This window comes from Mesoplodon densirostris, chromosome 6 (assembly GCF_025265405.1).
Source record: "Mesoplodon densirostris isolate mMesDen1 chromosome 6, mMesDen1 primary haplotype, whole genome shotgun sequence".
Lineage (NCBI taxonomy): Eukaryota > Metazoa > Chordata > Mammalia > Artiodactyla > Ziphiidae > Mesoplodon > Mesoplodon densirostris.
In genome coordinates this window covers 35,734,137-35,759,176 of record NC_082666.1, presented here as the reverse complement: position 1 = coordinate 35,759,176, position 25,040 = coordinate 35,734,137, and the positions used below count along the sequence as shown (strand labels likewise).

General features: G+C 38.9%; 1 protein-coding gene across 1 annotated transcript in view; it reads left to right on the top strand.

The window, feature by feature from the left end:
* The window catches only part of SVEP1 (sushi, von Willebrand factor type A, EGF and pentraxin domain containing 1), a 185,519-nt gene that overhangs the window by 13,060 nt on the left and 147,419 nt on the right, over positions 1–25,040 (top strand). Inside the window, exons 2-3 of the mRNA XM_060101262.1 lie at positions 18,136–18,391; positions 21,601–21,777. Coding sequence (XP_059957245.1) covers positions 18,136–18,391; positions 21,601–21,777 — 433 coding nt within the window. The remainder of the gene's footprint in view (positions 1–18,135; positions 18,392–21,600; positions 21,778–25,040) is intronic.

Genomic DNA, 25,040 nt, shown 5'->3' with positions numbered 1-25,040 from the left:
ATTAAAGATACCAAAGTTTAGGCTATTTGTAGCTAATCAGTAGTAAAAAGCTGCATTTTAAGTACTCATCGGCAGCAGGGCGTGATGTAGGACTTTCACTGTGGTCTCAGATTTGGCACTGGGACCTGTGGCTTAAACTAATGAGCGCTGAATATTCCACATCTTAAAGAGCGCCACCAACAACTTTGATACGTTCCCTCAGAGGAAATGGATGGATGCTGTGCAGAGCAGGCCCTATACAATCAGCCATTTCCCTCAGCCCCCGCCTAACACCCTACTCTAGTTTATACCGTCAGAGGGCTGAGAAGCAAGGGAAAAACTGAGACCCAGAAACAGAGCAGGCATTGAGATCTTTGCCTTTGGGGAGAGCAGAGTTCCTTCCTACTGGAAGGCTGATCTCTCCTGGCCCTCATAGAGGACTTTCCCCTTCCAGCAGCTAAGTGAAGGGGAGACCAGCATTCTCTGTACTGGTTGGAAATTTACTTGGGCAGAAGCCTTGATTTGCTCCTGTGCCGATTGAATGGAGACAAGCAAGCCAGAGACAGAGCCAGTGTCTCCGTTTGGGTTCTGCCTGAAGCCGAACTGAGATGAGGATTCGAGTGCAAGTAGCTTGTTTGGGAGGTAAACAAACCTAGTAAACATTGCTAGGAGAGTCAGGATGTGAGACAGGAAGGGAACCAACAATTACAGGAAAGGTAATTTGTGCTTAATCCCAGTAGGAGCCAGGGTGGAATTCAAGCCTTTGAATGAGCACAGCAGAGAGGGACCTGGGGGCATTTATAGACCTACTCTCATCAGTCACTGCTGAGGGCCTCTCTCTGGAGAGCATTAATTCTCTGCCACTCTCACCTCCCCTGCAAGTGAATAGAGTGGTCTCCAAAGGAAGCCCTCAGACAAAGAGATACAGATGCTGGGATATGGGATTGGGGGGGGGGCATTATTGACAGGGTCGGTGTTGCAGGCAGAAAGGGGCCTCAGAGGAACAGCCTGCCCTGCCAACGTTTGGCAAAGCAAGGGTGTGTGACTTTTCCATAGGAGAAGGAGAACAAGGAAAATAACTGGGCTTGCGTCACTTTATTGCTTGCTAAGCAGACACCTGGCATTGGGAGAAGTTACTGGGTGTACTACCGGAAGTGGGGTCTGAACATGGACCAGAGATTGTTAGTCCACAGACACAGGAAGCACCAATGACTTTTTCTCTATCACCTTCCACTTTTTCCTCTTTTGAAATTTCCTGTTTCTCCTGTGGTTTCAAGGTATGAGGCCCAATATCGGAATCTAGGAGGCAGAGGTAGCTGAAGTCCCAGCAGTACAGTTCTTTTCAGAAATTTTGCAGAGTAATCTGCGTTCACCTATTTGATATTTTCCCAAATGTGGGGAAATACTGGAGGGAGTTATCTAATTAGATTGGGAAATTACAGGGAAACGTGGTACATACTCTTTTGTAGCACTTGTTGTCTGGGTGATGTCTGTCTACCCTCTGCTTGTTGAGGACAGAGATCACATCTTATTTGACTTATATCTCCTGTAGGACCTAGAAAATGATATTTATTATAACCTTAGTATTCAGTATTTTTTTTTTTTTTTTTTTTTGGCGGTACGCAGGCCTCTCACTGCTGCGGCCTCTCCCGCCGCGGAGCACAGGCTCCAGACGTGCAGGCCCAGTGGCCATGGCTCACATGCCCAGCCGCTCTGTGGCATGTGGGATCGGGGCACGAACCCGCATTCCCTGCATCGGCAGGCGGACTCTCAACCACTGCGCCACCGGGGAAGCCCCAGTATTCAGTATTTTTAACTTTAGTATATCAAAGATAGTATTGAGCTTCTGTGATTTCTAACTAAAACAAGGATGGCTATGACATCTTCTTAAAGGAATATCCAGTGGATGCTTGGCTTCTTAAATGATAGGTTATAATAATTTTAGCAAATTCACCCTTTAGACCACTTTCCCAGGGGAGAAATACCAAGTGCTGAGTAGAATCTTAGGCATGAATTCTTACCTTTTTCCCCTAAATCTGGTCCAGGAGGCAAACCCCACAGCACCTCTAGAGAGAACATCCAATGAGTTCAAAAGAGAACGTGCAGGCATCTGAGGTTTTAAATTCATGTCTTCTCTCCATATCATTGTCAGCACCGCCCTTTAACCACTTCTGTAATGGCATCCTCATAACAGGACAGGTTCAAGTGGTTCTTTTTCTGTTCCTGTACCTGGGGCATCATCACCCCCTTCTCGGCTCAGGTGGAGTTGTATGGGTTTTGGTTATAGAGTCATAATTTTCCCTAATCCCCTGATGTATCTTGTCAGGCTTCACAAATAGGATGACTTATTTTCATTCTCCGCTTCAAATGAAATATTGGTTTCGTTGTCATTAGTTTACCTACTTGATGGATATATCCTAGCAACACGTTACAAGTTTCTTTTACGAATAATGGTAGTGAGTAATTGCTACTTGTCAGGTCCCACACTAAGCACTCCCCCTATATGAATTCATTAAACCCTTGCAACAGAAAAGTGTCCTCAGTTAGGTTGTTATTATTATTTCCCAAGTACAGATGAGGAAACTGAGGCACAGAGAACGTAAGTAACTTGACCAAAGTGACACTGCTGATAAGTCAAGGTGTACTGGATTTCAAATCCAGGCAGTCTGGGCCAAAGTCTAAACTTTTAACCACCATGTAATACTGCCTCTGTGCTCTATTAGAAGATCCAGTAAGTGCAAGACCCACTGATACATACTCAGCAATGAAATTCATTGCAAAGACTTGAGGCAGAGAGGGCAGCCGTGAGGAGGACTTGAGTATGTGGATGCCCACGCAGAAGACCAAGTACAACAGACACAGGGCTAAGAGGAGTGAACATTTGGGGAATGTCATTTGAGTGGACACTCTCTAAAGCATCTGATAATCCCAAGTGATGATCTTTAGCCCCCATCCCCTTCACCCCCACTCAGTACAGGGAATTGCCTCTCACATGCCATTTTTAAAAAAATTATTTTTTTGAAGTGTAGTTGATTTACAATGTTGTATTTCTGCTGTACAGCGAAGTGATTCAGTTATAGATATATATACCTTCTTTTCATATTCTTTTCCATTATGGTTTATTACAGGACATGGAATACAGTTCCCTGTGCTATACAGTAGGACCTTGTTGTTTATGCCATTTTTATACAGTATAATTACACTGGCCAGTGTCTCCCACCTCGTGTATCTTAACAGATGTCTCCACCAATCCTTGCAGAGACCAAGCCACTGAAGCAGTGGGAGATTGTATCTCCTGTTTGCAACACATCTGCCTCTGTCCTCTTTATTTATCTACTTTTCTGAGTTTTTCAGTTCCTCTAATCCAAGTTCAGCACTCGGCCTCACATCTTTTGTTGAAATGAAAATGTGACTCAAGCAAAGTTACTATTCTTTAGTCCTAGGTACTTCTAGTCCATGTCTCAAAATGTCATACAGTGTAAACTTAAGTTTATAAATTTGCATGCCAAACCTCAGTATAAAACTTGGTCTTCCAACTAAATTCAGTTTATCCTGATCTGGGATACTCAGTGTTCCCCTGCATCATAACATTCCTGGTTTTTTATATGCCATTCCATTTCACAAAAGAAAAATATCTCCATTTTGACTATTTTAGTATTTTCTTCAGATAAGAAAATCTCACTTTAGCAATTGGCTCCGTGATCCCCAATGCTTAGAAAAATCTTTCTTCAAGTGCCTTAGGTAATGAACTAGATTCATTTATATTTCCAGTGCATATTTAAGGAACACTGTCACTGTTCTAGGTATAAGCATGTATTTAAATGATAAGAATTGTTTAATTCACTAGAGACTGTATTATAGTAATTTTAAAAGTCAGCATGTTTGAATGATGATGGATGTAAATATTACTACAGTCATTGATTGATAATTTAAGTATATATATATAATAAGTCTTCTAATCTATGCAAACTCAACCCTAAATTGTTTGGGGTCTAATTTCAGTTTTTTTAAAAAACATGATACACAGAATCTGTTGCCCTATAATGGCAATTAATATAGTCATTCATAGAAACTAAAATACAGAACAAAACAAAGGAAACAAAAGGAAAACAAAATAAACTTCCAAATGTCATTTATTTGGAATGCTAATAAATGTCACAATTAAATGTGGTTTTTGATAAATTTATGATAATTATAACATACGCAATAAGTTCATGAACTGAGAACCTCCACTCAACCTCCACTCTCTTTGAATCTCCCATGTGACAGTACACTTGATTTGAAATACATCTGGCTTTTTGAAAAGTTGTGTTGTTCCTGAATCCCAAATATTTACAATATAATGGTTAGATTCTCTGTGTCTTGTATATTCTAAACTCCAGCTAAACTTTTCCTTCATAGTTACTATTGAAATACCTGGTAAGAAGACATAGTTTCTTTCCTGACAGCTTTGAATCATCAATAATGTGTTTCTCTACCAAACGTCAAATAGATAGCTAGTGGGAAGCAGCTGCATAGCACAGGGAGATCAGCTCGGTGCTTTGTGACCACCTAGAGGGGTGGGATAGGGAGGGTGGGAGGGAGGGAGATGCAAGAGGGAAGAGGTATGGGGACATATGTATATGTATAACTGATTCACTTCATTATAAAGCAGAAACTAACACACCATTGTAAAGCAATTATACTCCAATAAAGATGTTAAAAATAATAATAATAATAAATAAATAAATACAAAGGAAAAAAAATAATGTGTTTCTACTTTCTCAGTTATATTTTTACACTTGAATTCTTCCAGTCTATACACCATGTTTCCTAACATTTGGTGCTTTTTGGAAGGACAGTTTGACCTGATAAGTTTCCAAAGCAGTTTTTCTGCTGGATAAGTCTAGGCATAGCATTAAATTCTTCCTTTTTGTTGTAGCTCATTTCTTCTGGGGTCCATGTCAATCAAAAACCATTTTCCCCAAGAACCATACCCATCCTCCTCCTCAATCCTTTGCCCACCTATAGAGGTTGTCCCATTCTGGATGGACTGAGGGTGGCGATCCAGTAGTTGAGATGGATCATTTTTATTCTGTCTCCTGGAAATTTGGACTCAGGCACAAAGAGCTCTGAGAGAGTAGAATTTTTTTCCCAGTGTGTAGGGAATAGAGGTAGGATTATACACAGGGAACCAGAGGAATCCCATCAGTGTGAGGAGGGATTTGCATGTGTTTCTCTAAAAATCATTTTTGCTTCTTTTCCTTATTATGTAATAAGGAAATTAATTAATAGTTTTAGGTGAAACAGAAAAATATAACTATTTTAGTTTTTGTTTTGTACTCTTTTTTTCTGTGTGAGTTCATATGTACTTATGTATAAATATGTAGTAAAAGTATGTTTTTTAAGTTTTATTTTTAAAGCTTCATATTGAAAATTTCCCCATACAATAAAATTCTCCTGAAATTACCCTTCAAGTTTATCACAATTGAATTTTTAAATATTACCAGTCAGTTGTCGCTACAGAACTTTGCAATTAAAACATTTACCCTTGTGCATACCTTTCTCAACATCTCTCAATATTTCCTTTTTATTTAATTCTGTTTCATCTGAAATTTTTGAATTATTCATTTCCATTCCTCGCCTCATCATATTAGCTAGACTTTCCACATAGAAGTGATGGGACAGTCTAGCTTTGTTATAAAATTTAATGAGACTGTTTCAAGCATGTTTTTGCCCATTGGTTTACAATAGCTCTTTCTGTCATTTTAAGTAAGTGCCCCCTGTATTCTTTGCCTAAGTGATTTGTAAAACCATAAACTGATACCCAAGTATCATTTGAGGTTACTTTGTCCTTTGACCACTTGATGTGAAGCACATGAACAGGTCCCCTAATACCTTTGACTTTATGGGCTGCTACTTGGTCATACTGTATAGACATTTAACATGTTAGCTGAAATCATTTTATAAATTGATTGATAACAATATTAATCATAAATTTGAATTTTTATTTTGTTGTAAATTAGCAGTTTGAGTGACTGTCATTTAGCCCTCTTTCATTGTCATTTGGATTCCGATGACTTCACTTTTTGCTCTCCAGATTTACTTTATTCCTGGCATGTTTCTAGAATGGATGGTGGAATTTGGCATTATTGGAAGACTGTTTGGTCTTTTGCATGTTTATTCTGTTGTTTTTTTACAGTCTGGATTAAGTCTGCTACTCATCAACTCCCGTGCACACCATTTCCCAATTTGATGTACTGTTCCAGTGGGTCCACTTCAGAATGTTTTGTGTCTGTGTTTAATAACTAAAGCATGTACGTGGGTGGAGAAACACTGTGACCATAAATCTGAGATTAAGTTCTTTTTTGACCCTCTGGTTCTTTTCTGATTTGGCTAGACTGTAAAAAATAGCCCAAGTGTTACTCAAGCCAACATTCTTTTTTCATTCTAGAATTTCAGTCTAGAAAGCCTGAGTAAATGCTTAAAATAAATAAGACATACTAAATGTAATTGATTTGATATTACAATATAAATAGGAAAGCTCAGTTACTGCAGAATACTCTTTCCAGTTGTAATTTTGTCATTGTTTTACTTTTTGCTTATTTGTTTTTAGTGAATGTTTCTGTTGTATCATCAAGTAGTACGATTAAAAATCCCTAGCACAATGCTTGGTATATAATAGAAGCTCGATATAGGTTTGGTGAAATAAGTTTAAATATAACATTTATAAGATTTTTTTCATTTCACAATTGCATAACAAGATTACTGCAACAAAAGTTTTGGCCTAGAATTTATTCATTTATTCTGCATGTTGGACACATATCTAATGAAAATTAAGGCATTTACTTGTTTATTCTTTCATCAACTTATTTCATACTTATTTTTTGATCTTCACTAGAATAAAAATATGAGTCAACCTTGCCATTGAGTATCTTGCTAGCTTGGGATATGGCCAGATATCCCAAGTGTCAACTATAAGTATGATGGGGTTGGTGTGTAGTGGGGGGCATTGAGGTGGATTTAATACTTGGGAAAGTTTCAATGAGGAGATGAACTTTGATCTGGATTTTGAAGAACTGGTAAAAGTGGAGGTAGACATAGTGGGAGATAAGAAAGAGTTGTTAATTTCCAGGTAGAGCAAACAGAAGGAAATCATGGTGTGTTTCAAAACCTCTGAATAGAATGGTGTAGGGAGCATATGGTGTAAGAAGTAGGTTGGGGAAGTAGGAGATAGGGATGGGATAAGGGATGTGACTGGAAATGTTACTTAGGACTAGGTGATAAAAGGGCTTGTAAAGAAATTTATGCTTTATTTTGTAGATGGAGGGAAAATCGTGGAAATTTTAAACATGATTAGATCAGTATTTCAGAAAGATAAGTTGGATGGCAGGTCAGACAATGGATTTGAAAGAAGAGCAGCTTCAACTAGGGATGCTTAAAACAACTGGTGTTTTTCAATAATCCAGACAGAACCAATATCCTGTACCTAAACCAAGGCTGGGGCAATACAATCATGAGACTCGTAGATAGTTCAGAGGTGAAATGTATAGGTCTGGATCGGTAACTGAAGGTGATAGATAAGAAAGGAGGCATCATAGATTACTCCAAGATTGCAGATTTATAAAGTGGGATAGATTATGGTGCCATAGTTGACCTATTTTAAAAACAGAAGGAAGGAAACCTTATTTGTGCATGGTGAGGATAAATTGAGTTTGAGGGGCATATGGCACATTCAGGCAGAGGTGTCCACTGGACTGCTGGAACTTCACATTGGGAGTTTGAGTTTATTTGGCATAGATTTAGCAGTCATTAGTCTATAGGTGAGACTCAGAGTTCTGAGTTCACGTGACGTTTCGTAGGGGAAGTAGGGGAAGAATAGAGGAAGGAGAAAGAGAAAATTTGGAAATGATATAAAACCCTGTGAATATACTACCAAGAGATAGTCAACATTTTGAGGTACATGCTGTTAGTCATACTCATACATATGTGCACATACATGTAGTATTGAATACTTTTACACACACATGCACACTAATGTAAAAAAATCATTGTTTTTGGTTACCTACTTTTTACATTTAATATTATTCAGTATTATTATAATAAGGATATTTCATGATTGCCCTGTAATTTATATAACCAGTAACCTATTGTTGCAATTTTATATTGTTTCCATTTTCTATTTTGCAAATTATTCTAGGATATTCATCCTTTTGATCACTTTTTATGTGTATCCATGGTTATTTCCTTAAGATATTCTTAGGTGTAGAATTGTAGTTCAAATCACATGAAATTTTGGGGGCTATGGTCACTTTGTCTCACTGTACTCCCAAATATTAACAGTCTAGGTGGCATTTCCAGTAGAAGTAACTGTTTCCCCACATATTTTACAACTTTTACCTTAAAAAAAAACTGACCATTTGAGAAGTGAAAAAATAGTATTTCTGTTATTGAACTTACATTATTTTGGTTGTTAGTGAAATTAAATGTTTTTCATATTTTCTGACAAATAGAATTCCTTTTTTTTTTGTCTTTGTTTTGTTCAAACATTTATGTTTCTGTTATTTTTCTTGTTCTTTTCCTTTAGAGCTATATAAAAGTTCTTTACATGTTAAGGACCTTAATTTTCTATTTGACAAGCATGATGAATATATTTTCCAGTTTGTCCCTTGCTTTCTAATTTTGATTTTTTGAGACAGAGCAGAAACTTTAAGGAATGCAGTACTAATTATGGTTTTGTCTTACTGCCTTGGCTAGAAGTTGCAAAAGGATTTTAAGTAAAAGTGAAAATACTTAGAATTGCTGATTTGCTCCTTATCTAATTGGGAAATATGCTGAGTCTTCACAGTTAAGCATAATTTTACAGTGTTGCTTTGAGATATATACTCTATCATATTACTGAGTATCTTTTTATTTCTAATTTTCATTCATAAAAAAGCAAAACTTAATTTTATTGAATGCCTTTTTAGTATCTTGGATTATTATTTTCTTTTAATTGGCACAACAATTATGTTGTGTTATAGCAAAAGACAATTTTAATCTGCTTGTACATTTGAGGAATGAACCTTATTGAATAAAGGAGAAAGATGTTTTGAATATTATTTTTTTATTTAGATTCACTTTATTTTTATTTTTTATTGAAATATGGTTGATTTACAATGTTTCAGGTATACAGCAAAGTGATTCAGTTATATATATATATATTTATTCTTTTTCAGATTCTTTTCCATTATAGTTTATTACACGATATTGAATATAGTTCCCTGTGCTATACAGTAGTTGTTGTTTACCGATTTTGTATATAGTCATTTGTATCTGCTAGTCCCAAACTCGTAATTTATTCTTCCCCCCTTTCCACTTTGGTAACCATAAGTTTGTTTTCTATGTCTGTGAGTCTATTTCTGTTCTGTAAATAAGTTCATTTGTATCATTTTTTTAGATTTCATATATAAGTGATATCATATGATATTTGTCTTTCTCTGTTTTGAATATCATTTGAATTCAGTTTGGGAGTATTTATTTGGAATTGTGCATTTATGTTTATAAATGAGGTTAGTCAGCAGCTTTTTACTCTAAATTTGTACTACTAAACTTTTTTAGTTTGGATTTCTGACATTTTATCTCACTACCACCAAGGTGTATTTCTGTCTTTCATTGCCTTTTTGGTTTCCTGGCATTTTTTTTTTTTTCTTATCCAGTCCCTCGCCTCCTGCTCATACATCTCTATTTTCTTCTTAGCCTGCTCTCTTTCTGTGGCTTTCAGTTCCTGTTTTCATAGACGCTATGGCTTTCTAAATCCTAGTGATGCAAGTACCATTCTATTGCATTACTTTCTTCTTATTTCAGTATTAAATTCTGTATTCTTCCAAATCTTCAAGTTGATTTTGCAGTTCTTGAGTTGACAGAATATTTTTATGGGCCTGCTTAGACTTTCTGTGTTTTTCCCTCCAGGGACAAGGCTATATCTAGTTTGACCTGCATGGTCCAGTATGGTAGACACTAGCTAGATGTGGCTATTTAAATTTAAATTAATTAAAATTACACAGTTATGAATTCACTTCCTTAGTTGCAATAGCTTCCTTTCAAGTGGTCAGTAGCCATATGTGCCTAGAGGCTACTCTATTGAACAGAGCATATAACATGTCAATTATCACAGAAAGTTCTATTGGACAGTGCTTACTTAGACCCTCCGTTTCCAGATGCAGTGTGTGGCTTATTTTTAACCCTCTTCACTGATCACTTGGGTAGGTTTTCGATTTGTTTTATCAATAATAATAATAGCAAATGTTATAGCCATGTATTCCAACACTGATTTTACGCACTTGTTGATTGTTTGCTGCAAACACTTTCACTGGATATAACATTTCATTCATGGTTGAGGAAAAAGGACACAAAACTTGTATCTGGCTTCTTTGAAATTTTTTTGCTAAATAAAGTAAAGATAGAATGTAAAGTACAGATAAAGTTTAGGAATTCACTGTGAAAAACAAAACTAAATCCTAGAAAGCATTTATTATGTGCACTTACCATAGGTAAATAAAATGTTGAAATGGTGATGAGAAATGAAATAAACAAAGGACTGAAAGGAAAACAAAACTGGCTGAGAAGCTAAAGGGAATGAAGAGAAAACTGTGTGAAACAAGGAAGTATTATGAAAAGAAAAATAAATGCAATGCCAGGATTAATTCTTTTTTTTTAAGGTGACAATTTTTAGGTGATTTTTAAGGTGCTTTTTTAAAATAGGAAGTATAGTCGATTTACAATGTTGTGTTAGTTTCTGGTATACAACAAAGTGATTCTGTTATATATATATCTATTCTTTTTCAGATTCTCTTCCATTATAGGTTATTACAAGTTGTTGTATATAGTTCCCAGTGCTATACAGTAGGTCCTTGTTGTTTATCTGTTTTATATATAGCAGCGTGTATATGTTAATCCCAAACTCCTAATTTACCCCTTCCCCCCTCCCCTTTGGTAACCATAAGTTTGTTTTCTATGTCTGTGAGTCTGTTTCTGTTTTGTAAATAAATACATTTGTATCATGTTTTTAGATTCCACATATAAGTGATATCATATGGTATTTGTCTTTCTCTGTCTCCTTACTTCACTTAGTGTCATAATCACTAGGTCCAGGATTAATTCTTAATTGGAAGTAGAAGGGAAGAGAAACACTGTGTGAAACCAGTGATATGGAAGAAAAGCTTGAGACATTTCCACCCAATTCAGAAGGAAGTAGAATGAGATAAAAATGAAAAAAGAATAGAATATGTCCAGAAAATGATGAACCAACAGATGAATATATATATATATATTCATCTGAATATATAAGAATATGAATATATCCTTTCCCCAGATATACTATTCACAAATATAAAGCAATAAACATTCCTTGAACTGCAGAATATTTGAGTATTCAAATTAAAAATATTAACTAAATAGCAGATGAAGCTTGATGAAATTTTGGAATTTGAAGAATGAGGAAAGTATTACAAGTAGCTTATGGTGTCTTTTTTAAAATTGAAGTATAGTTGATTTACAATGTTGTATTAATTTCTGCTGTGCAGCAAAGTTATTCAGTTATACATATATATATACGTATTCTTTTAAAAATTCTTTTCCATTATGGTTTATCACAGGATATTGAATATACTTCCCTGTGCTATTCAGTAGGACCTTGTTGTTTATCCATTCTATATATAAAGGCTTGCATCTGCTAACCCCAAACTTCCAATCCATCCGTCCCCCACCCCTCATCCCCCTTGGTGACCACAAGTCTCTTCTCTATGTCTGTGAATCTGTTTCTGTTTCATAGATAGGTTCACTTGTGTTGTATTTTAGATTCCACATATAAATGATATCCTGTGGTATTTGTCTTTCTGACTTACTTTGCTTAGTATGATAATCTCTAGGTCCATCCATGTTGCTACAAATGGCATTATTTCATTCTTTTTTATGGCTGAGTAGTATTCCATTGTATGTGTATATATACACACCACATCTTCTTTGTCCATTCATCTATCGATGGACATTTAGATTGTTTCCATGTCTTGGCTATTGTAGATAGTGCTGCTATGAAGATACAGATGCATGTATCTTTTTGAATTATAGTTTTGTCTGGAAATATGCCCAGGAGTGGGATTGCTTAATCATATGGCAACTCTATTTTTAGTTTTTTGAGGAATACCCATACTGTTTTCCATAGTGGCTGTACCAACTTACATTCCCTGTGGTGTATTGTTTGTACTTAATGTTCCCTAACATGGAAAAAAACATATGTGGAAAACAAGTTGAAACCCTGGCATAATTCAGTAGTTTTCTGCCTCCTGGAGGAAAGTGGCTCTGATAGAGTCACACATAGGTATCAGTTCACAAAATCATATTTTTTAAAAGGTGACTTATGAGTTTCTCTAGTTACTATCCTCAGTCAGAGTTGGCCACAGTGGGTAATTGCAGCTAAGGTTGTGCTGAGGTTGGTATTATATCTACATGTAGTTTAATTAATGGAGCCCAAGGGCAAATATTGTCCCCATGTCAGCTTTCTTGTAACCTCTGTTTTTCTTTCAAGATCATTTTTCAAAACAGTTCCCTTGTGGCCTGACTTGGAGGGTGTGGGGAGGGGGATTGCAGTCTTGTGTAATGGTGATGGATCTCGGGTGTTAGAACAATGTTACACAACCCTGCATTTTTATCATTCTAATGACTCTTACTGGACAAGGGGAGCTTACTTCTCTGCCAGATATTTATACAAGCTAATCAGAGGCTTGATGCAATACAGATGGTGATAACCTTTTGCTATACAAAGTTCATGTCAAGTTTTTTGTTGGCCACAAAGGGTTTGCCTCATTCAGTATTCTGGACCAAAAAATTCTATTTCTTAAATACCTTTCAAAGGATTGCAGATGATGTAAACTATTTCAGGAACAGTAAGAGGAGAATCAAGAGTTGGTCCTCTACCACATTCCACCAACATTACCACAGCTCTATTTACTTCTTAGATCTGTGGGACGAAAAAAATGTTTTTATTGAATTATGTTCTTATTCAAGTATGATGAAGCACAGAGATTGGGGGAGGGGGGTAGATTATTTTCAGTAAATCATCCATTCCCCGCTCTATCCTTAAAGTGCATTCCAAACCCAGATCTTGTGTAATTCTTTGCTTGGACTACTAGTCCTGCTATTCTTCTTTCTATTTTAAGCTTAATATATTGTCTTGCCAACAGATATAATGGTTCCTGTAAATACTCAGTAGTTCTCTGCAAGAAGAGAAGAAAAATAGAATCACAGCTTAAAGTGTTTTGTACCTAATGAGTAGTACAACCAGAAATCTCTGCAAATCCTAACCTGGATGTCAAGGAATGTTATTGACAGGAGTGAAGATTAATATTCCAAGATGATATTTGTTTGTGTCTGAAGGACAATAAAGGCACAAAAAGAAAACTTTATCTTTTTTTGTGCAAAACTATACAACATACAGCACACACACACATTCTGTGTATTCCCACTGCTCACTTAAGACCAACGTACTCAAGCAACTCTCTCCAGTGTATCCTAGAGTTTATCCGCTCTAGATTTCTAGATGTGGAATTGCTGGATCAAATGGTTGGATAGAAAAAAAAAGTAATGAAGAATTTGATAAGCTGACTCTCAAGCTCAATTGGAAAGGAGAATGTTCAAGGTTAACTACAAACATTTTAAAAGAGAAAATAAAAGGATGTTAAGAGTTTCCCTACCAGATATGAAAAAAAATACTTTGGCAGTATAGTAACCAAACTATGTGGCATTGGCCATGAATCAGCAAGTAAGTCAGTAAAACAGAATGAAGAGACTTTAACCAGGGAAGAAAATTGCTTATGAAGTTGGATAAAAGTAAAGGGAGTATCTGTTTCACATCAAAGGAAAATGTATGGATTTAATAATTTTTAAAAAACAGAAGTATTAGAGAAAAGAATATGAGAATGTTTTAACAGACTTGGGGAGGGGAAGCTTTCTAAAGCAGTATACAAGAAGAGAGAGAGATGAGGGTGACTCCAAGGTTTTTGGCCTGAGCACTGGCTGCATTATGGGCTGCTATTTATTGAGTGTGTACTATTTCCCAAGTGCTGTGCTAAACTTTGAGAATTAAGAATTGAAGAACTAGACAAAAATATCTGCCTTCAAGGAAGTTACATGTGGGGAGAAGACTAGGTTTTTGTCTGAAGTTGTCCTTGCCTTTGTCACCTCGGAATATCTTTGAGCTGTGTTGCAAAGAGGTTGAATCCAGTGACCTCCTTCTCTCTCCCCTGCCCTTCATCTCTAACTTTTGCCTCTCCCTCTAGATAAGGTGGGGTTGTCGGAGTTCCAAAAGACTTTTTTCTACCTGTTTTCCAAGATATCACAAGGTTCCATCAGTAAGAGAAGCTGTGTTTGTAAAAAAGAACATGTCACTCTCTGCCAATTAAGATTTTTTTAAAATTCTCTATTTTTCTAATACTAATTGTTATTTCTATTTTGAGACTCCAATCCACCTGATGAGAGAAAACTCCATTCAGGTACTTCCAAGCAAATTCAAAATCAGAAATTTCTCAAGTGCTTCACTTTTGAAAACTGAGCCGCATTCAGGAATGTTTCCCTCTTCCGTTTCTCCCTCTGGTTTAGTCTAAACTTTGGAGCTTCTGCAAAGCTGCAGCAAAGGAGTGGATGTCCACCTCTCAGCTCTGACACTCCCTGCATGTCCATCATCTGGAATTGTCTCAGTTGTCTCATCAGTGGTCATGATGATCATCCTTGGTCATCTGCATATGGGTTTGTCAGCTTTGCCACCCTTGGTGCAGTAATCTCCTGGGGCTTCCAGGATTTCTTCATGTTGATATTGCCTGAGAGAGACATAGCTCTCATGGTCCATGCTGTCAGCCACTCCCACATCCTTAATATTGCAAAACTCCCTAGGAGTCTTCATATTGCACCAACTCTCTCTCCTAAGCCTCTCCAGGAATACACAAGACTCATCAGGTCTTCTCCCCTTCAACATCCCACATAGTTATATTCTATTGCCCCATGTCACTGTGACCAGCAGCACTTCTGTGGGACTTACCATTACCCCAAATATCCACATGGAAAGAGGACTCATGGATCCCTATACCCATCCCTATAAAGGAATGTCAGTCATCGCTCCTACAGTGACTGAATTGGGGTGTGTGGAGGGATTGGTGTAGAGCACAGCACCTCACAGCAACATCTAAATCTCCTCCCCTAACTCCTCCTTCTCTCCCTCTCCTCAGAGGTTCTTTTTTTAATTATTTTTTTATTTTTTATACAATTTTTAAAGGTGACACTCCATTTACAGTTATTACAAAATACTGGCTATATTCCCCATGTTGTACAATACATCCTTGTAGCCTATCTTATACCCAATAGTTTGTACTTCCACTCCCTCACCCGTATATCGTCTCTCCCCTCTCTCTCCCCACTGGTAACCACTGGTTCTCTATATTTATGAGTCTGCTTCTTTTTTGTTATATTCACTAGTTTGTTGTACATTTTAGATTCCACATAATAAGTGATACCCTACAGTATTTGTCTTTCTCTGTCTGACTTATTTCACTTAGTGTAATGCCCTCCAAATCCATCCATGTTACTGCAGATGGCAAAATTTCATTCTTTTTTATGGACGAGTAGTATTCCATTGTGTATATATACCACATCCTCTTTATCCATTCATCTTTTTTTTTTTTTTTTTTTCCTTTTTGCGTTATGTGGGCCTCTCACTGCTGTGGCCTCTCCCGTTGCGGAGCACAGGCTCCGGATGCGCAGGCCCAGCGGCCATGGCTCACGGGCCCAGCCGCTCCGCGGCATATGGGATCCTCCCAGACCGGGGCACGAACCCGTATCCCCTGCATCGGCAGGCGGACTCCCAACCACTGCGCCACCAGGGAGGCCCTCCATTCATCTTTTGATGGACACTTAGGTTGCTTCCATATCTTGGCATTTGTAAATAATGCTGCTGTGAACGTTGGGGTTCAGGTATCTTTCCAAATTAGTGTTCTTGTTTTCTTCAGATATATACCCAGGAGTGGGATTCCTGGGTCATATGGTAATTCTATTTTTAGATTTTTGAGCAACCTCCATACTGTTCTCCACAGTGGCTGCACCAATTTATATTCCCACCAACAGTGTACAAGGGTTCCCTTTTCTCCACATCATCACCAGCATTAGTTACTTCTGTTCTTTTTGATGATAGCCATTCAGAGGTTCTTTTCTTGTCTGGAGTGAGGAAATATCTTACACGTACCAAGTATTCATCCCAGATCTTCTTGTCATTCATCAAGAGGGCGGCTTTTTAAGTTTTAAGAGCCATTAGTATCTCATGTTATTCTGCCACATACACCTGCCCTCTGTTCCTGTCTTCAGTATGGTCCTTCCACACTGTTTGTTTGCCTTTATTTCACTTGCTTTTTGAGAAGAAGTGGAATGAAGTGTTTGAATACCTTTTCTCAAATTGCTGGCTTTCCAGATGTTTTCCAGAGTAACTTTTAGTTTAATTTAATTGTCTTTAAATTCGGATTTAACAGCTTTATCTTTAGCTCACAAACTCTGAAACTAATTGGCAGGAATTATTGAATTAGAATAAATACCTATTAATTATATACTAATGAAATATGCTTTCTACAGATATGAATCTTATGAGAGAATCTGGGTCTTATAGCTGAGCCTGTCCCCTGAAATGAATTGAGGCAAAGTTATTTTTAAAATCATAATATCTCCTTTTAACTTTAACAGAATTTAGGTTACAATGTTGCTCTTCTTCTGAATATAGTATTTCTTGAATCATTGCTTAAGAAACATTGGATTCCTTCTAAGAACTTGCCCGAAAATATACCCTGGTGCTTCTTTACCTTTCCTATCCATTTCTAATGAAAAGCAACAACAGCAAATTTAATTATAAGCCAGACTCACCATTGGATCTCTTGTGCCTTTACAGAATGATATTACAAAGCATCAGTGGCAATGAATATACACTTAAAAAAAAAAAAGTTTCATCTTTTTCCTTTTTTTTTTTTTTTTTTTTGAAGTATGCGGGCCTCTCACTGTTGTGGCCTCTCCCGTTGCGGAGCACAGGCTCCGGACGCACAGGCCCAGCGGCCATGGCCCACGGGCCCAGCCGCTCCACAGCACGTGGGATCCTCCCGGACCGGGGCATGAACCCGTGTCCCCTGCATTGGCAGGCGGACCCCCAACCACTGCGCCACCAGGGAAGCCCTCATCTTTTTCCTTTTATCTGTAGAGAGGGAACAACATATAACATTATAAAGGATAACTCACTTGTCCTAAAACAGTAAAGCCCAGTTGTCAAATTGAGTGAATCAGTATTTTCTCATGAAGATAGGACACCACCAAAAAAACAGCTGATTTTGTGCTAGTACTGGGTGGTCCAAAAAAGTTGAAGTATTGAATCAATTCTCCAATTTTGGAGGAGCAGTGGAAAAACAAATAGAGGAGGCAAGTGAGTCATTATTAACTCTGGAAAAGACATGTTCTGTTAAATTTTCTTCTCGTCCAGCTTTTAGTGTATGTTCATGAAGTGGTTCAGCTAGGTAGGTAAGTGGGTAGCTAGCTAAATATGATAGGAAGTAGATACATAAGACTCAGATTTGGTCCATATTTTGAGCCTGAAAATCAATAGAAATAGTTTAACAATAATTGATAATATTAATACAAATTCATTCCATAAACTTTTTTTTTTTGGCTCTGCTGGGCGCACGGGCTCTTCATTGCGGTGCGCAGGCTTCTCTAGTTGTGGTGTGCGGGCTTAGTTGCCTCGCGGCATGTGGGATCTTTGTTCCCTGACCAGGGATTGAACCTGCATCCTCTGCATTGGAAGGTGGATTCTTTACACTGGACCGCCAGGGAAGTCCCCATAAACATTTGTTGCTCTTGATTAGCAAGCTCTATGGCGATGATGATGATGGTGATGATGATGATACATTTTAAATGCTTTTGAGGTTTATTGTGGTTCTTTGAGAAGACCATTGTAGGCTCTCATCTGTGCCTGTTTGTGTTTTACCTTCACTGATCAGTGTTCCATTCCTCACTCTTGTGAAATGTTAAGGATCTTCACAAGCACTCCCTTACCTAATAAGGTAGACACAGAGTAGGCCAACACAATATATATTCATACTAACTTGCGCTATTTCATTACAGCAAATTCTTCGTCATTCTAGAGAAAACTCAACAAAAGTTATATTTCTCATTACGGATGGATATTCCAATGGGGGAGATCCAAGACCCATTGCAGCATCACTGCGAGATTTTGGAGTGGAAATCTTCACTTTTGGCATATGGCAAGGAAACATTCGAGAACTGAATGACATGGCTTCCACCCCAAAGGAGGAGCACTGCTACCTGCTCCACAGTTTTGAAGAATTTGAGGCTTTAGCCCGCCGAGCGTTGCATGAAGGTAATGGAAACATACTGGCATAACGCAGTGCCTTTAAACAGGGCTTCCTTCTTGCTTATTTCTTGAAACCCACTGTGGGGATAATACCAAGCCCTATGAGGTTTTCGCTGAGCGTGATGCCCATGTGTTCTTCGTGTATTATGAGCTGCGTTGAACTTCATAAGTAGAGATGACATTCTGGCCTTGCAACAGGAGTATTTGTTTTGTTTTTTAAATAGCTCTGATATATTTTCACTAAAATATCCATATGCTCCCACCTGGAACCATTAGAATCAGTGGAATGAACTGAGGTGTGTTTTGAGGCCACACACGGAGTCAGAAGCCTTGACTTACAGCTCATCTTCAGTTATCTGGAAGGATGAAGTAAACATTCAGAGACGTGCTTAGTGAATCTAACCAGAATGTTTCCAGAAATACACATGAAGATTATAGGGACAATAAATACTTAACACATACTTCTTGACCTGACAGTTTGAATATAAATATGCTTATGGATAAACTGAAGAGCAGTGACAGCGACAGGGAATAGCATCAGTAAATCCATTCATTAGAGTTCTTTGTACACCATTTATAAGGATGTTTAGTTGGGTGACTTAAGTCAGATGAACTTCCAGGTGTAGTATGGGCATGTATCTTGCAGTGATCCAGGAGAGAAAGTGCAGACTGGGAGGAGGAGATGGGGATCTAGCCTCAGACCAAAGCCATGGAGCAAATTAGGCTTGATCTTTGCAGGTATCCACATGAAAGATTCAGTTTGATGGGCAAATCATGGCAACATGAGGTTTCCTCACAATTAGTGATGTTCAAACTAAGTGGGTCAGCCTTACTGTAGTTCCAACAGAAGAGTTTAGAGCAGCATCTCAGGCTACCTATGGATAGAGCAAAAATCCCCAGTTAGTCACCTACTAACTGGGTGGCTTTGGGCAAATTATTTAACTTTTGCACTCCCTAGATTTCTTGTTAATAGAATAGTATACAAGAATAGTCCCTACTTCATAGGCTTATTCCAAGCATTAAATGGATTAATACATATAAAGTGATTAGAAAAGTCACTGAGGGCTTATTATACTAAGCTCTCAATAACTGTCCATTGGCTATTACCTTAGCCAATTTATCTAACATCTATGAGCTTCAGTTTCCTCTACTTTTAAAATAGAGATATTATAACATGTACCAAATAGCTTTGTCAGGAGGATTAAATAAAATATTTAAATTTCACCAGCACAGTGTTTGGCATATGACAGAAGTTCAGTAACTGGGGCTTTTTTTGTTTCTCCTCTTCTCTGGGAAAAGTGATATGCTGAGTAGGAAGACAGTGTATGTTGCACTAGATGGGATTATGAAATTGTGGGTGTTATTAGCTGTGTCATAGAGGACTCATTTCCAGTCCTACCAACCTTCTGTTTTGTAGGACGGGGGCCTTCTGCCCAATGCAAGTTGAGTCAGAAACTGGATGGGACAGAGTCTTCAAGGAAAGGATTTTGGTTATTCTATCACAGCAGAGTTTTGGAAGGCATCACTTTTATTACAAAATACTAAAATCTAAAATGTGTAATACTCTAATCAAGTTTCCAGGTTCCATAAGAAAAAATCCTGTTTTTACTGAAAAGAAACGATGGGGGCAAAGGAAGTGAACCTCATTTCTCCTGCCTCCATGTTCTCTGAAGCAACTTTCTTTTTTTATATATAGTTTTTTATTTTTATACAATTTTTAAAGGTTACTTCCAATTTACAGTTATTACAAAATATTGCCTATGTTCCCTGTGTTGTACACACAATACACCCTTGAGCCCATCTTATACCCAAGAGTTTGTACCTTCCACTCCCCCACCCCCACACTGCCCCTCCCCTCACTGGTAACCACTAGTTTGTTCTCTCTATCTGTGGTCTGCTGAAACTACTTTCAAGTTGGATGGATCCACTTTTGGTCTCAAGGCTGTCCATGTTTGTGGCCATTCTCGACAGATGTAGGTTCCAGAATAATAGCTTTCCACATATGCAGCTTGTTCACTTATCTCTCTCCCCGGCCTAAATGCCAGTGCACCAGTCTTATAGCTACCTTTTTCTTGCTCCCTCAGCTGCCAAATAAACCTGTGTCTCAGAGCTAAGTCCAAGATGTCCATGTTGCAGACCTTGTACCCACACCATAGTCTATTAGATGGGGCTTTAATAGGGTACTTGGTTGTACAAGTCTCTTTCTCTCAGGGCCAGGGTCTTCCCTTTCCGTTGTCCCTGTCTATTGTTCAGGGTCTTAATGCATAGAGACAGATGTTCCATAACTGAGGCCATCACCAATCTCCTTTCTGGGTATTCAATGGCAGTTCATGTGTCTTGCTGAAACTCACTCATTTGAGTTTCTACTGTGGTCCTATCACTGTATCTGGGCCTAGCACTGTGGACCTAGTGCTGGAATTTAGGCTAAGACTTTTGAACTTTCTCAGCAGGGTAAATGGAACTTACTGTGTGCCTGATTCTAGGCCATCCATTCCTGATAAGTCATAGTCAACCTTACCCTGTCCCGTTAAGTCACTTTCAGAACAGGACAGCTCTGCCTGTGTTGTTGAATTCCCAGCATGGCTCACTTCAGAGCATGGCTCACATAATCTGTATGGTCTCCTTTTACACAACAAGTGAAAATTTATTTAAAATTGAGAGAGAAAGCAGATCCTGGTTCTATTATTCAACTTGTGTGGTGCCATTGTTTCAGTTTTTAATCAAATAATTATAGAAGTAATGGTATTTATTCTTAAATCAGTAACTCACCATCAGCACCCTTTGACAGCAGTCAGGATTGCAGCTTTATTTATTTATCTGAACAAGGATTCTAGAAATCTGGTTACTGCTGCCTGACCTCATGCTGGTGTGGAAGCCAGGGGACTGACCTGGAGAACCGACTACATTACTTCCTGCTGCATCTGGAGATTCCTCGCTGAAACTACTTAATTTCTGCCTGACCCTGCCTGGCCTTGAGAACTTATGATGAGGTCCCAGACTGAAATAGCTTAACCAGCTGCATCAAATTCCCAGTCTGTGGTCCTGCAAATCACACACCTTCATATTTGGATGGGAGTGGGGAGCAGTTGGGAATTTGATGGAAATGAATAGATATTTTCTCTGTCTTGAGCTTCAGTTGTGGTAACGAGAGAATGTAACATTCAACTGCTCGTTCATTTTTTTTTTTATGACCCCCTGTCATATGTGCTTGGTAGATCTGCCTTCTGGGAGTTTTATTCAAGAGGATATGTCCCATTGCTCATATCTGTGTGAAGCCGGCAAAGACTGCTGTGACCAGATGGCAAGCTGCAAATGTGGGACACACACGGGTCAATTTGAGTGCATCTGTGAGAAGGGGTATTACGGGAAAGGCCTACAGTACGAATGCACAGGTGAGTGCCCAGGCTGTGTGTAACTGTATCAGTTGTCTTTTCCTGTGTAGGAATCAGTCCACATACTCAATGGGTAAACACTAAGTATTTGGTACTGCTCATGAGTCTGTGGATCGGTTGGGCGGCACTTTTGGTCTCAGCTGTGTTGGCTCAAGCATTTGTCGTTGGCTGTGAGTAGGGTTGGCTGCCCCGCTGATCTTACCTGAGTTCTCTCACCTGTTTGGGGATCAGCTAGCTGGAGGCTGGTCTAAAATGGCTTGTCTAGGACTACTAGGCTGTCCTTTATATGGCCTCTCAGACCCCATGAAGTCAACCCAGGCTTGTTTACATGATAGGGGCAGAGCTCCAAGAGGAAGAATGGCCTCTTGAAGCCTAGGTTCAGATCCGGGAAGGAGGACGATTTGGGGCCTTTTATTTTGTAATCAGTCAATAGCCAAATCACCAAAATATGCCTCAGCCTCTGTAAGAGATTGCAGCCAGTGGGATTCTGGTCCTCAGGCCACATATAACTTGTAGGATTGTCACCAAAAAATGTAACTGATGGTCTTTTAGCTCTTCATAAGTCTCCACGAAGGGACATTAGAAAGCTCTAAAAGTGACATCACTTCAAAATGGAATTCACTTCTTCGACATTTCTAATTTTATCTCCTCTAGGTTTTCTTACCACAGGATCTTCATGTTTTTAATACTACATTAGAAAGACAAGAAGAACAACTTAGGATTCTTGGGTTCTAAATTATATTTTAGCTGTGATAAAAAAATAAATTATGTTTTAGGAAATATCAAATATATAGAAGTACTATATGGTTTTTCTGTGATAGCATTTTGTTTGCTCTGTTTTACTTAAAAGGTAACATGATTTTTAGAACTTACAACTCTTCCATGGTTTGCTGTTTGGGAAAAATGTATTCCCATGGAAATTAATACCCACCAGGAGAATTTTGGGGCAGTAGGTTTACTTTATACTGTCTGGTGTGGTCTTTCACTGCTCGTTTCACATGAACATTATTTCATTCTGCTATTTGGAAGGTAGGTGGGTCTGCTCTATAACACAGAAACGTGGTTCTCCCAGGGGTGAACCTTACAGGTCTCTGACCTGACCTGCTTTCTCTCTTTTCTTCTCCTAGCGGGACATTTCTCCTCATGTTCTTCTTTTACTCACTTTTACTTTCTTTTTTAAATTGAGGTATAGTTGATTTACGGTGTTGCGTTAGTTTCTGCTGTACAGCAGAGTGATTCAGTTATACATATATATACATTCTTTTTTTAATGTTCTTTTCCACTGTGGTTTATCCCAGGATACTGAATATAGTTTCCTGTGCTCTACAGTGGGACCTTGTTGGTCCGTCCTGTATATAATCGTTGGCGTCTGCTAGTCCCAGCCTCTGACACTTGCTTTCATTCTTGTTGTCCCTCGTCTCCCTTCCCTCGATTTCTCCTCCCCCCACCACTGGCCCTGATCCCAGCTGGCGGACATCCTTCCCGGGTCCGAGCATCCGTGCTCGCCTAGCAGAATCATTCCTTTCTTGGCCCTGCTCCCACTCCATCAAGCAGGATTTCTCATTTGAGCAGAAAAAAGGGAGGGTGGGATCTGCCCAACTGCCTCTGAGTTGGCAAAATGCCTCCCCTTGAATCTTCCCACACTTTCATGAACAGCCCAGCTTGGCACTCTCCCCGACAGCCCCCTCCTTCCCTCTCCCGTCCAAGCCCACCGAACACAGGCAGAAGCTCTCGTTTTCTTTGCTGCATGCTGTAGTCAGCATGTCTGCTTTCCGTGTGGTCCTAGACTGAGCTCGCTGCCAACAAGCCACTGCCCGTGTGGCTGCCCAGCAACCTCAGCCATGCTGTACCCGGCCTCCACCGCTCCCGGGCACTGTAATCTTGCATCCCAGGGGATAAGCTGCAGGAAGAGAGGGGGGCAGTTCACAAACCCACTGCCCCCAGTTACCCAAGTCGCTGTGGCTGCTACCAGTCGTGCATTCCAGGCAGAGAGGCACAGCCGTCTGTCTGTAAAATGTACACAGTTGAGTGGGCCTGTCAGTGGAGCTGCAGTAGAGGGGACAACGGCACTTTGGCTGCTGGTTCCAGCCAAGAACACCAAGCACAAAAGGATTCGTTTTTCCATCCCTTCTCTTAAATTAATGAGCCTTCCTTACGTGCAGGATTACAGTTAGATCCAGTTCATTTATATAAATGTTTTTTGGTTTGTTTTCTTTTTTCTTTGGCTGTGCCACGCAGCTTGTGGGATCTTAGTTCCCCGAGCAGGGATCCAACCCGCACTCCCTGCAGTGGAAGCACAGAGTCTTAACCACTGGACCGCCAGAAAGTCCCTGATATAAATGTTGATATCATCATCTTCAATATTTGTTTCTCAGTGGTTAGAGAAAGTGGTATTGGAGCTCTGAGCTGTGATTTTCACACTTTCGGGAGGCAGTGTTCATCATTGGCTTCTCCTTCATGGTACCAGCTAAGAGAAAATAAATAAATTATAGCCTTCTGATGACATGAAAGAATCATTACTAGACTCTTATCTTTTGGAAAGGCAGAAAGAAATATTTGCTCTAAATCATCCAATACTGAAAACCTAGCAGCTCTGAGCCCCTTTTAAAATCCATTTAGCTGACAAACGTTCCTGAGCACTTTCTCTGTGCCAGTGGTTCAGTAGTTCAATGTGCAGGTAGGTGTTCAGTGGTGAACAGACAGACATTGTGCCTACCTTCTTAGAACTTACAATCTAGCTACACAAATCAATTTGTAATCACAAACTGTGAAGTGCAGTATGAAGAAGGGACTCCAGAGAAGGTTAGACTAATATTGTACTCTCTAAACCAAGATCTGCAGGATGACTAGAAGATAGTTCTTTTATTGCTTCAGGAGAGGATGTTACCTTTCATTAAGAAGAGTTGGCATTCTGGGTATTTATCCTCATTGTAGATACAATGCCTTTCTGAAGCAAATCACTTCTCTTTAGAGCCAAAAGAAACCTTAGGGATTATCTGCTCTAAACCCTTCATTCTACAAGAGGAAATTGAGGTCTCAGGGAAAGACGAGTATTTTGCTCAAGATGGCATATCCCACCATCAATCAGCAGGACCGGGAAGGGACCCAGGACACTTTTCTCTAAGTCCTGTTTTCAAGATATCAAACTGCTCATTTTGCACTTTTGAAAAAAGCTTCTTGGGTTCATTGCTTTTTGGAGACCATAAACACTGAACTGAAAGTGGTTAAAAATGCAGAAGGATCTAGCTCAAATTCAGCCTCTG